The sequence below is a fragment of the Mesoplodon mirus genome, assembly GCF_964341445.2.
Source record: "Mesoplodon mirus genome assembly, chromosome: 7".
Classification (NCBI taxonomy): domain Eukaryota; kingdom Metazoa; phylum Chordata; class Mammalia; order Artiodactyla; family Ziphiidae; genus Mesoplodon; species Mesoplodon mirus.
Window position 1 is genome coordinate 62,922,337 of NC_138983.1, and position 14,193 is coordinate 62,936,529.

General features: G+C 39.0%; 1 protein-coding gene across 7 annotated transcripts in view; it reads right to left on the minus strand.

Annotated features, from left to right (window-relative positions):
- SBF2 (SET binding factor 2) overlaps nucleotides 1-14,193 on the minus strand; it is a 474,973-nt gene that overhangs the window by 206,450 nt on the left and 254,330 nt on the right. For 6 of the 7 annotated variants that reach the window (XM_082626802.1, XM_082626803.1, XM_082626801.1 and 3 more), the window contains 2 exons: nucleotides 3,916-4,029; nucleotides 537-614 (listed from right to left, as the gene is read on the minus strand). In XM_082626802.1, the coding sequence (XP_082482928.1) occupies nucleotides 537-614; nucleotides 3,916-4,029 (192 nt within the window). Of the gene's footprint in view, nucleotides 1-536; nucleotides 615-3,915; nucleotides 4,030-4,611; nucleotides 5,576-14,193 lie in introns of those variants that run through there. The other variant, XM_082626807.1, reaches the window with a different exon arrangement.

A 14,193-nucleotide genomic window follows, 5' to 3' on the forward strand; every position in this document is an offset into this window, starting at 1 on the left:
CTTCATAATCTGTCAAAGGTGTGCAGCTCTATAATGTTCCTTACTGACCACAAAGCTCATCTCTAAGAAATGCATTAATCAAAATAAAAAAAGGGTCTCTGTTATATATTCACTCTTCTATGGCTTCCATTTGGAGCTACATTCATCCACTCACTCCTTAAACTTAATTCTCTCCTGTAACTAATAATCTGTGTTTCCATTTTTTGTAAGCTTCCCTTTTTTATCCTTGCCTGACCCTTTTGATGCTTGGCACACTTTTTCAGGCTCTAATCTAGGTTCTGATTTTTTGTCCCATACTTACTCATGCCTCCTCAGAGCAACAGTCTTAGCTTACTCCCCTCCCAGTCAGTGTACTGCCTGAGGCTTCTCCTTGAGCAGGTCACAAGGTCAGTCAGTGACAATTCTCCTAATTTCTAATTTGGCACACCTTTACTAGGCTGTCCATCTAACTCTCACTATACTCAGCTTCTTTGAAAAACATACAAAGAAAAGCAACTCTTTTTAAAAACATCAAATTTAAATATTAAACTTCTTACCAGCATTTTTGAGTGGGATAAAGCTGTTCGTGGAGGGGGAAAAGCATGATCTGCTACTTCCAAATCTGGGTGTAGAATCTAAAGCAAAGAAGCTTTGTTACGTAAAAGATCATAATATCAATAAAATCTATTATTTGATCTACCTGGGGCATTAAGATGAAAAAGTGTCAGTACATGAATTACAATATATTCCCTCCATGAAATACAATGAGTTAGCTGAGGCAGCTCTGTCTGTACTATGTGAAAAGCAAGAAAAAACATTTAATTAAAAAACATGTTCTAGGGCTTCCCTGGTGGCACAGTGGTTGAGAGTCCACCTGTCGATGCAGGGGACGCGGGTTCGTGCCCCAGTATGGAGGATCTCACATGCCACAGAGCGGTTAGGCCCGTGGGCCATGGCCGCTGAGCCTGCGCGTCCGGAGCCTGTGCTCCGCAACGGGAGAGGCCACAGCAGTGAGAGGTCCGCATACCACAAAAACGAAACAAAACAAAACAAAACAAAAAAACCCCAACATGTTCTAGGGACTTCCCTGGTGGTCCAATGGTTAAGAATCTGCATGTCAATGCAGGGGACACAGGTTTGAGCCCTGGTCCGGGAGGATCCCATGTGCTGCGGAGCAACTAAGCCCATGTGCCACAACTACTGAGCCTGCACTCTAGAGCCTGCGAGCCACAACTACTGAGCCTGCACGCCACAACTACTGAAGGCTGTGCGCCTAGAGCCTGTGCTCCACAACAAGAGAAGCCACTGCAATGAGAAGCCCGCGCACCGCAACAAAGAGTAGCCCCCACTTGCTGGAACTAGAGAAAGCCAGCATGCAGCAACAGAGATCCAATGCAGCCAAAAATTAATAAATAAATAATAAATAAATTATTTAAAAAAACCCACGTTCTAGAAAAACACACATAGTGTGATTTCATTTATTTGAATATAAAACAAAATAAATCCTAAATCTATATATGTACATGCACTGATATATATATAAATGAAAATGTAAAGTTCTGAAATACACACTAAACTGTAAAACAGTAGTCACTTCTGGGAACAGAATGGTCTAAGGCAGAGTTATTTGTCTCTACAGTTGAAAATCTTAAGCATTTGTTTTTATGTTTCTTAGTGTAATTAAAAATTAATTCGTTAATTAATTAAAATACTGAGGAGAAAGGAAATAAATTTATGAACCTCACAGTCCAGAGGGGTAACAGTATAACACAATGTGACAAGTATTATAAATATATAAAATAGTAATATATGAATATAAAGTATAATTAATTCAACCTAGGGAAAATTAAAAAAGAAGGTAACTAACATCTGTGTTAGGCTTTGAAGGAAAGCAGGTTGGGGAGCAGGTGGGAAAGGTCCATGCAGGACTTAAAAGAAAAAAATAACTCTGTATCATTATGTAGCAAATTTTTGTCTTTGCAGAATCATTTTCAAATACTCAGCATTTCGTAATATACTTACAATAGACCAAAGGACTCAAAACAACACTTATGCACAACACCAAAATATCGATAATATTTACAATCCAATCACCAAATCATTACTACAGTATAATAAAATCTTCATGTCTATAAAATTATCCATGATTATTATACAGTTGGAGTACTGTGTAACCATTTGATTACAATTATTTACTGACCAAATGAAGCTCATATACTTGTGTGTCGAACCTCCCACACAGTCCATCAAATGTGATTTCTTTTTGGTCCTATTTTGCCAGTATACTATGTTCTCATGTACACTGTAGTACATAATCCACCATAGTGCTTGAAAACTACATAAATAGGCATACTCAGTTTTATCAGAAATGAATTTTATTCACTGATTAAACTTGGTGGCACAGGTGTTGTAGGTTAAGGTTTACCAGTGTGCGGCAGAACCTCTACCAAGAGCCACTGATTTAAGAACTAAAATCTTAATCTTTGTTAATTTTGGTACTTAATTCCTGCATAATTAAAAATATCATTAAGTAATCATACATAAGATTTTAAAACTTATTTAATTTTCTAGAAACATAAAACTTTTTTCAATCACTCAAATACTACCTTCTCAGCTTTTGCTATATCCATATACAACTGATGCAATTATTTAGCTAATATTTTTCTTTAAAATGTCTTTAAATTATCTTATCTCTTTAAATCTAGTATTTTCTTAGATGATACCATCTGTGAAGTCACAGGTTTTGTATGCTATTTTTAGTAAACATTATAATACATAATTATTAAAATAAAAAAAGTTGCCACATACCACCCCAAATCATCTCAATACTTCACTCTGGGAAACAGTCATTTGTCATCCTTTGTATAAAACATTCATCCTATTGATAAAGACTAGGAAACAGAGGCCTAGAGATGTAATGTGATTTGCTCAAAATATCAAGTGGCAGGATGTAGACTGGAATTTAGTTCTCCCAAGTCCTAAACTAGTTGCTTTTTACTCTATCACACCTAGTATCCCAGATTACAAATTATATTAGGAAAAGTCAGTCTTCTCTAAATGTTCCCATTCCATAGAATCCACTATAACAACATAAGGACTAACACAAATTTGGAAATTTCTGAGAATAAATCCCTCCTGGTAATCCTAGACTTCTGAGTTCCTAAGTTCCTGTTTAAGGGGGAAAAAAAAAAAAGATTTTAAACAGCTCAGACTGGAATACTATTCAAGAAGAATATGAAGGTCTTAGTTCTAGTAATGGCTTGAAAGGGAATGCAAAATTTCTAAGTTTCAAATTTCTGATGATGGATAAATGGGCACCTAAAATGTCAGTAAAATAAAATACTGTACTTTTAAAAATAAACAAAGGTTGACAAAAAATTAAATTTGTTTCAATGAGAAACACCCAAGTCACAATATTTCTTAAAGCTTCACTGCACAGAATGCTGGACATTTAATCTATCACTAGGTTACATCTTTTTTGTAGTAACTTGGAAACACTGACCAGTTGTTATCGCACTGTTTTGCAAGAAGCACACCTACCAAAGAGAAATGAGATGTCAATAAGGAAGGCGAAGGAAAAGGAACAGGTGCTAGCTTCTAATGAGGGATGTTAGGAGATTCAGGGATTTCGAGGCATAGTCTGGTCTTGTTTTCACAGGTGTGTTTCCAATACCTAGCACAGTATTCAGTATATAGTAACTACTAAATAAGTATGCTGAGTGAAAAAATGAATGTAGAACAAATATTCAGTTAGGATTCAAAGTATATTCTTTAGATAATATCTAATAAATAATCTTATTCTAACATTATATGAGAATATATTCATGTTTTAAGAAGATATCTCTTTTTTAAGTAATTACACTGTCAATAAATGATATCCAATTATCTTAGTTTAGATTTAAATCAAGAGAAAATTACTATAAAAATATATCATACCAAAGAAAGAGCAGCTTGAGTCTGATGTAGAAGTGGTTCCGGAAGGGAAGAGAGATGAATACATTCAGGAATTTTAATAGTGCCTCCATCCAAATCAGCTATGATTACATCTAACTGAAGAAGACAAAAAAAATTAATCTGTAATTAATAAAATGTATTTCTAGATTGGCTTCCCAGCTACTGTATATCTCCCAGCTTCCTCTGAAATTAGGTATGGTGTGTGACTAAGTTTCTGCCAATGGAACATGAAAAGTGATGTGCACACTCCCAGGCACTCAAAACAGAGGGGATGTAAGGCCCTCCTATCGTTTCTTTCCCCTTCCCATAGCTGAAACTATGAACTGGCAGTAACCAAACCCTGAACGTTCAGAGGATGACAATGCCTAAGTGGATTCTAGTGGAGGAACAAGAAGCAAAGAAGTTTGGACCTTGAATGAGTTCATGGAGCAAACTGGTCTGACATAATGGAACACTTCTATCTACAAACTGCTGCATGAGCGCTAAATAAAATTCCATTTTGTTTTAGCCATTGTATTTTGCATGCTTTATTACAGTAGTTAAGCCATATGCTAAATAATACAGTAATCATTATAAGAGTTAACAAGCAAAGCAATTAGTATACATCAAAATGGTACTGTTTAGGTAGTTAAGAAAGAAGCTGATTTTTAGCATTTACAAAGTCTGTTTTAAAGTAACAGGTAGGGGGCGCAGGGGGCCTGGGAGCCGCGGAGCGGAGGTGGCGGGGTGCGCGAGGGCGCGGGTGGCGGCGCTCGGCCTGCTGCGTTACGCGCTGAGCGCGGGCGGCAGTGTGGTCAACAAGGTGACCCAGAGCGCCTTCCCATTCCCCGTAACCCTGTCGCTGTGCCATATCCTGGCGCTGTGCACGGGTCTCCCGCCTCTGCTCTGTGCCTGGTGCGTGCCCCTGGTGCCGCTTTTCTTGTGCCCTGGGCCCCATCCGCATCAGCAGCCCAGCCGCCTGTGGCCGCCGCGCTTCTAACCGCGTTACGTGCTGCCGCTTGCCTTCGGCAAGTACTTCGTGTCAGTGTCTGCGCACATCAGCATCTGGAAGGTGCCCGTGTCCTACGCGCACACCATCAAGGCCACCATGCCCATCTGGGTGGTCCTCCTGTCCTGGATCATCATGGAGAAACAGAGCACCAAGGTGTACCTGTCACTCATCCCCATCATCAGAGGCGTCCTGCTGGCCACGGTCACCAAGTTGTCCTTCGACATGTGGGGGCTTGTCAGCGCCCCTGCTGCCACACTGTGCTTCTCACTTCAGAATATTTTCTCTGAAAAGGTATTACGAGAGTCAAGGATCCACCATCTCCAGCTGCGGAACATCTTGGGCTGCCATGCTGTCTTTTATATGATCCCCACGTGGGTCCTGGTGGACCTCTGAGCTTTCCTGGTCAGCAGCGACCTGACCTATGTGTCCCAGTGGCCTTGGATGCTTCTGCTCCTGGCTGTCAGCAGCTTCTGTAACTTTGCCCAGAACATCATTGCCTTCAGCATCCTCAACTTCATCAGCCCTCTGAGCTACTCGGTTGCCAATGCCACCAAAAGAATCATGGTCATCACGGTGCCCCTGATCATGCTGCGAAACCCGGTCACCAGCACCAACGTCCTGGGCACGATGACGGCCATCCTGGGGGTCTTTCTGTGCAATAAGACCAAGTAAGATACGAATCAGCAAGCCCGGAAGCCCTCCCTGTCACGACAGGGGACCTGAGCAGTAAGGAGCATCATCGGAGGCCGCTAGAGAAGCCCCACAACAGCATCCTCTTCCCCCAGCACGGGCACTATCAGTACGGCCGCAACAACATCTTGACAGATCACTTCCAGTACAGCCGGCAGAGCTACCCAAACTCATACACGTTGTACCATTATGACATGCAGAGTCTAGCAAGCAGGGCAGAATGTTCTGCCAGTCCTCCTCTCCTCCCCCAAGCAGTACCAGAAACTTCTGACAACCAGTGAAAGTATAACCCAGCTGAGGGGGGATTGGTTCCACTGCTTTAATTCCACTGCTCAGGTAGGCACAGGACTGGTGCAGGAGTGGAGCAGAGGAGTGCGAGGGTTACTGAAAACATCTCCAGCCACAAAGATGGACTCAGCTTTCTGGTCAGCCCCATGGCTGTGTGCAATTCTGGCAAACGTTCCCCAGTGCAAAACTACTGCAATTAGCATTGAATTCTTAGAACCTAATTCTCTGACCCGTAAGTCAGAGTTGGCATGTGCCCGGATCCAGAGGGAAGGATGGCCGCTGTCTCCTGGGCTCCTTCTTCCCTTGCCGGAGTGGGGCATCCCTCCTTTTGGAGCAGCAAGGAGGAGAGGACGCACGGCTGCGAGAAGGATCATGAGGAAATCATGTTCAGTGTTTCAAGCTCTATTTCTCTAATACTCATTTTGTGTTTTCTGATAAGCCTTCACCACTTCTCTGCTGACTTAGTGGGATGTTTGGTGGGGAGATGTTGGTTTTATGAGGGTCTTGCATTTTTCTAGGGCATATTTTGTAGTTGTCTGTGTTATGCCTCAGTCCCCCTTAGGGGATGCAGGATACATGAGGACTGGCTTATGGTTGGAAAACCCTTTTGTTTTTAAGCGTTTAAAAACAAGAGAAGTTGCTGGTGATGCCTATCTCAGCACATTTCTGCATTTAGTAGGAAGGAATGAAGTGTTCTGAAGCGCTTTTTTAGTGACCACAATCTCTGAAAGTGACATGAATCAAGAATGTCATCTCAATAGTTTGTGTCATAAATGAGAGCTCAGCGCTCTGATTCCATTAGCTGTTCTTGCGGTGTTTACATAAGGATCTGAATCATGTCCCTGTGAAGGGGCAAGCACCAAGCTAGGATTTAGTTTGCCAAATCAGAGTCTTTGGTCAAGAAAAAAATGTGCGTTTTGGCAGAATCACATCATTAGGAAGATTATGTGACCCCAGTGGGTAACCCATGTGCTGAGGTCCAGGTTGGGACACCTGGCATCACGAGAGACTGTGCCCTCGGAGGGGACCACTTGCTTGGCTGGTGGGGTCTTTGCTGATGGCTGCCTTCTTCCTTCAGCCCTGTCCCCAGCCTCTTGAACAGGCACTTGGCTTGACCAGCAGATGGGATTTTGCGTCACCCTTTACCTTCTGGTGTGTGAGACAGTTCTCTGTTCCAAGAGGAAGTACCTACTGTAGCTAAAGCTTAACTACTATTTGTTTTTGATAATTGGAATTTTGTATTTAGAGATTACATTTTGTCAGCTTTTGAATAGGCAGCTCCTGGAGAGGTCACAGGGTCCCCCCTTCTGGCCTGTGAGTTTAGTACCACTGGCCTCAGGAGTCTTTGTTTGTCATTGGCTTGCTTTTTAATTACTTTGGCCCCAAGTTCTAAGACAATTCTGTGTAAAACAGGAAGGGGCCGTCCTGAAGGATATTATTTATGAAAAGAACTTGCTGCGTGCCTTCACCAGAGGCAATAGAGTCTGCAGTTGAACCACAATAAATGGGGATAATTTTGCATGGCAAAAAAATAAATAAAATAAAATAACATGTAAAAATGTAATAGAGAAACTAGCCAAAATTTTTTGAAGTTATTATGTTGATAATAGGATTAAAATTAATTCTAATTTATTCAATAAAAAATTAAGAAATTTACTTTTGTCAGCACTTGGTTTGTCTAACTTCCAGGGACAGTTTATATTCAGTGGGAAAAAATTACCTACAAACCAGATAGATGAGTGTGTTTCTAATTAGTACTAATGAGGTTTTACTTAATGATTACTGATTTACACAGATTTTTATATGGTGATATCAAAGTTAAACAGGAACTAGATATCAATATATAAGGTTAGAAAGAATGATTAATATATGAATAAGGGTCCTGTTTATAACTGCAATGTAGAATGGTGTTTTGTCAGTTTACATAACACCTATGGTTTGATTACAACTGTAATTACGTAAAAGTACCTACAGAGCTTACCTCTTTGCTGGCATTTAAAACTAAAACAAAATTAGAATTACAACTTTTCAGGATTTGTGGATCACAGATGTCATATAGCCCAACCTTTCAGTGAAGCATTTTTCTTAAACTCCCTGAAAAGTGTCACGCAACCTGTTCCTTGCACTCTACTTACACTACCTGAGAGTATACTCCTCACATAAGGAAACCAAGTCTCATCATTGGGCAGCTCTATTTAGCTGAAAACTCTTATACTGAGGAGAAATTTGTTTTCATATCCACTATACCCACTGATTCTATTTCAGTCTCTAACCTTTTTTTCTATGACAGCTACTTAAATATTCATCTTTAGCTATCAAATAACATTAAGTTATTACCTGAGAAAATTTCCTTAGGGCCTCACAAAATAGTTTCCAAACTCTTGACATCCTAGATGTCCTTCTCTGAAGCCCATTATTTTGTTACAGTCCCTCTTAAAGTGCAGTACAGAGAAATAAACCTGTTATTTCAGAGCTGGCTGAATACAGAGCATTACTTTCTCTCTCTGGTATTTTATTCATATGGCATTGAGAACAGAATAATATGGTGGAGCTCATACTGAACTTGTATTCCACTAAAACCCTTCACTCTTTTGCAAATGCTTTCTGTATTTTAGTTATCAGCCAATCAGCATTAACACAGGCCTCATTTCGAAATATGAATAAATTAAAGCACTCATAACAAAAGTATAAATTAATGGATAATTTTACCTTCCTTTCTCATATATAGGATGAAGATTACAGAAAGATAAACTTAACATGCAAAAAGAGGGGAATTTTAAAACATTAATGAATTCATTTTATAAGTCTCCTGTACTTTCTATAAGGAAAAATGTATACATTAAATAAATCTAATGTATTTAGATTTTTGAGTGATGCTTTTCTTCCAGCCAATCTTTTCTATTGGTAATGCAACAGATCCGAATATAGTAATTAGTTGAAATGTTACAGGACTCAAAAAAATATGATAAATCTCTGACTGCAATAACCGGCAATTTAAAGGTGAATACTGGAGACCTTCAAGATGGCAGAGGAGAAAGATGTGGAGATCACGTTCCTCCCCACAAATACATCAGAAATACGTGTGGAACAACTCCTACAGAACCACTACTAAATGCTGGCAGAAGACCTCAGACTTCCCAAAAGACATATATACATTTTTCCTTTTTCTCTTTTTGTGAGTGTGTATGTGTATGAGTCTTTGTGAGATTTTGTCTGTAGAGCTTTGCTTTTACCATTTGGCCTAGGGTTCTGTCTCTCCGTTTTTTCTTTTTATTTTTTTGCATAGTTTTTAGCACTTGCTATCATTGGTGGATTTTTTTTTTGGTTTGGTTGCTCTCTTCTTTCTTCTGTTCTTGTTTTTTTCTTCTTTTTATTACTTTTTAATTTTTTTAATTTTTAAATTTTTTATTTTAATAACTTTATTGTATTTTATTTCATTTATTATTATTTTTCTTTATTTCTTTTTTTCTCCCTTTCTTTCTGAGCCGTGTGGCTGACAGGGTCTTGGTGCTCCGGCCGGGTGTCAGGCTGGTGCCTCTGATGAGGGAGAGCCGAGTTCAGGACATTGGTCCACCAGAGACCTCCCGGCTCCACGTAATATAAATGGTGAAAGCTCTCCCAGAGATCTCCATCTCAATGCTAAGACCCACCTCCACTCAACAACCAGTAAGCTACAGTGCTGGACCCCCTATGCCAAGCAACTAGCAAGACAGGAACACAACCCCACCCATTAGCAGAGAGGCTGCCTAAAATCATAATAAGGTCACATACATCCCAAAACACACAACTGGACGTGGTCCTGACCACCAGAAAGACAAGATCCAGCCTTATCCACCAGAACACAGGCACCAGTCCCCTCCACCAGGAAGCCTCCACAAACCACTGAAAAAACCTTAGCCACTGGTGGCAGACACCAAAAACAACAGGAACTATGAACCTGCAGCCTGCGAAAAGGAGACCCCAAACACAGTAAGTTAAGCAAAGTGAGAAGACAGAGAAACACACAGCAGATGAAGGAGCAAGGTAAAAACCCACCAGACCAAACAAATGAAGAGGAAAAAGGCAGTCTACCTGAGAAAGAATTCAGAGTAATGACAGTAAAGATAATCCAAAATCTTGGAAATAGAAAGGAGAAAATACAAGAAATACAAGAAGCGTTTAACAAGGACCTAGAGGAACTAAAGAGCAAACAAACAATGATGAACAACACAATAAATGAAATCAAAAATTCTCTAGAAGGAATCAATAGCAGAATAACTGAGGCAGAAGAATGGATAAGTGACCTGGAAGATAAAACAGTGGAAATGACTACCACAGAGCAGAATAAATAAAAAAGAATGAAAAGAATTCAGGACAGCCTCAGAGACCTCTGGGACAACATTAAAACGCACCAACATTCGAATTGCAGGGGTGCCAGAAGAATCAAGTCCAGGAAGCATAGAGAGTCCCATGCAGGATAAATCCAAGGAGAAACATGCCAAGACACATATTAATCAAACTATCAAAAGTTAAATACAAAGAAAAAATATTAAAAGCAGCAATAGAAAAACAACAAATAACATACAAGGGAATCCCCATAAGGTTAACAGCTGATCTTTCAGGAGAAACTTTGCAGGCCAGAAGGGAGTGGCAGGACATATTTAAAGTGATGAAAGGGAAAAACCTACAACCAAGATTACTCTACCCAGCAAGGATCACATTCAGATTCGATGGAGAAATTAAAACCCTTACAGATAAGCAAAAGCTAAGAGAATTCAGCACCACCAAACCAGCTTTACAGCAAATGCTAAAGGAACTTCTCTAGGCAGGAAACACAACAGAAGGAAAAGACCTACAATAACAAACCCAAAACAATTAAGAAAATGGGAATAGGAACATACATATCGATAATTACCTTAAAGTAAATGGATTAAATGCTCCAACCAAGAGACATAGACTGGCTGAATGGATAGAAAAACAAGACCCATATATATGCTGTCCACAAGAGATCCATTTCAGACCTAGGGGCACATACAAACTGAAAGTGAGGGGATGGAAAAAGATATTCCATGCAAATGGAAACCAAAAGGAAGCTGGAGTAGCAGTTCTCATATCAGACAAAATAGACTTTAAAATAAAGACTATTACAAGAGGCAGAGAAGGACACTACATAATGATCAAGGGATCAATTCAAGAAGAAGATACTACAATTGTAAATATGTACCCAACATAGGAGCACCTCAATACATAAGGCAAATGTTAAAGCCATAAAAGAGGAAATTGACATTAACACAATCATAGTAGGGGACTTTAACACCCCGCTTTCACCAATGGACAGATCATTCAAAATGAAAATAAATAAGGAAACATAAGCTTTAAATGATACATTAAACAAGATGGACTTAACTGATATTTATAGGACATTCTATCCAGAAACAACAGAATACACTTTCTTCTCAAGTGCTCACGGAAACTTCTCCAGGATAGATCATATCTTGGGTCACAAATCAAGGCTTGGTAAATTTAAGAAAACTGAAATCGTATCAAATATCATTTCAGACAACAACGCTATGAGACTAGATATCAATTACAGGAAAAAAACTGTAAAAAAAACCACATACATGGAGGCTAAACAATACACTACTAAATAACCAAGAGATCACGGAAGAAATCAAAGAGGAAATCAAAAAATATCTAGAAACAAATGACAATGAAAACACAACCCAAAACCTATGCGATGAAGCAAAAGCAGATCTAAGAGGGGAGTTTATAGCAATACAATCCTACCTCAAGAAATAAGAAAAATTTCAAATAAACAACCTAATCTTACACCTAAAGCAATTAGAGAAAGAACAACAAACAAAACCCAATGTTAGCAGAAGGAAAGAAATCATACAGATCAGATCAGAAATAAATGAAAAAGAAATGAAGAAAACAAGAGCAAAGATCAATATAACTAAAAGCTGGTTCTTTGAGAAGATAAACAAAATTGATAAACCAGCAGCCAGACTCATCAAGAAAAAAAAGAGAAGACTCAAACCAACAGAACTAGAAATGAAAAAGGAGAACTAACACCTGACACTGCAGAAATACAGAGGATCATGAGAGATTACTATAAGCAATTATATGCCAATACAATAGACAACCTGGAAGAAATGGACAAATTCTTAGAAATGCACAACCTTCCGAGGCTCAACCAGGAAGAAATAGAAAACATAAACAGACCAATCACAAGCACTGAAATTGAGACTGTGATTAAAAATTTTCCAACAAACAAAAGCCCAGGACCAGATGGCTTCACAGGCGAATTCTATCAAACATTTAGAGAAGAGCTAACACCTATCCTTCTCAAACTCTTCCACAATATAGCAGAGGGAGGAACACTCCCAAACTCATTCTATAAGGCCACCGTCACCCTGATACCACAACCAGACAAAGATGTCACAAAGAAAGAAAACTACAGGCCAATATCACTGATGAACACAGATGGAAAAATCCTCAACAAAATACTAGCAAACAGAATCCAACAGCACATTAAAAGGATCATACACCATCATCAAGTGGGGTTTAGCCCAGGAATGCAAGGATTTTGCAATATATGCAAATCAATCAATGTGATAAACCAAATAAACAAATTGAAGGAGAAAAACCATATGATCATCTCAATAGATGCAGAAAAAGCTTTTGACAAAATTCAACACCGATTTATGATAAAAACCCACCAGAAAGTAGGCACAGAGGGAACTTACCTCAATATAATAAAGGCCATATATGACAAACCCACAGCCAACATCATTCTCAATGGTGAAAAACTGAAACCATTTCCTCTAAGATCAGGAACAAAACAAGGTTGTCCACTCTCACCACTATTAGTCAACATAGTTTTGGAAGTTTTAGCCACAGCAATCAGAGAAGTAAAAGAAATAAAAGGAATCCAAATCGGAAAATAAAAAGTAAAGCTCTCACTGTTTGCAGATGACACGATACTATACATAGAGTATCCTAAAGATGCCACCAGAAAACTACTAGAGCTAATCAATGAATTTGGTAAAGTAGCAGGATACACAATTAATGCACAGAAATCTCTTGCATTCCTATACACTAATGATGAAAAATCTGAAAGAGAAATTAAGGAAACACTCCCATTTACCACTGCAAAAAAAAGAATAACATACCTAGGAATAAACCTACCTAAGGAGACAAAAGACCTATATGCAGAAAACTATAAGACACTGATGAAAGAAATTAAAGATGATACCAACAGATGGAGAGATATACCATGTTCTTGGATTGGAAGAATCAACATTGTGAAAATGACCATACTACCCAAAGCAATCTACAGATTCAATGCAATCCCTATCTAACAACCAATGGCATTTTTCACAGAACTAGAACAAAACATTTCACAAATTGAATACAAACACAAAAGACCCCAAATAGCCAAAGCAATCTTGAGAAAGAAAAACGGAGCTGGAGGAATCAGACTCCCTGACTTCAGACTACACTACAAAGCTATAGTAATCAAGATAGATGGTGCTGGCACAAAACCAGAAATATAGATCAATGGAACAGGATAGAAAGCCCAGAGATAAACCCAGGCACATATGGTCCACCTTATCTTTGATAAAGGAGGCAAGATATACAATGCAGAAAAGACAGCCTCTTCAATAAGTGGTGCTGGGAAAACTGGACAGCTACATGTAAAAGGATGAAATTAGAACACTCCCTAACACCATACACAAAAATAAAATCAAAATGGTTTAAAGACGTAAATGTAAGGCCAGACACTATCAAACTCTTAGAGGAAAACATAGGCAGAACATTCTATGACATAAATCACAGCAAGATCCTTTTTGACCCACCTCCTGGAGAAATGGAAATAAAAACAAAAATAAACAAATGGGACCTAATGAAACTTCAAAGCTTTTGCCCAGCAAAGGAAACCATAAACAAGACGAAAAGACAACCCTCAGAATGGGAGAAAATATTTGCAAATGAAGCAACTGACAAAGGATTAATCTCCAAAATTTACAAGCAGCTCAATACCAAAAAAACAAGGAACCCAATCCAAAACTGGGCAGAAGACCTAAACAGACATTTCCCCAAAGAAAATATACAGATTGCCAACAAACACATGAAAGAATGCTTAACATCACTAATCATTAGAGAAATGCAAATCAAAACTACAATGAGGTATAACCTCACACCAGTCAGAATGGCCATCAACAAAAAATCTACAAACAGTATATTGTGGAGAGGGTGTGGAGAAAAGGGAACTCTCTTGCATGGCTGGTGGGAATGTTAATTGATAC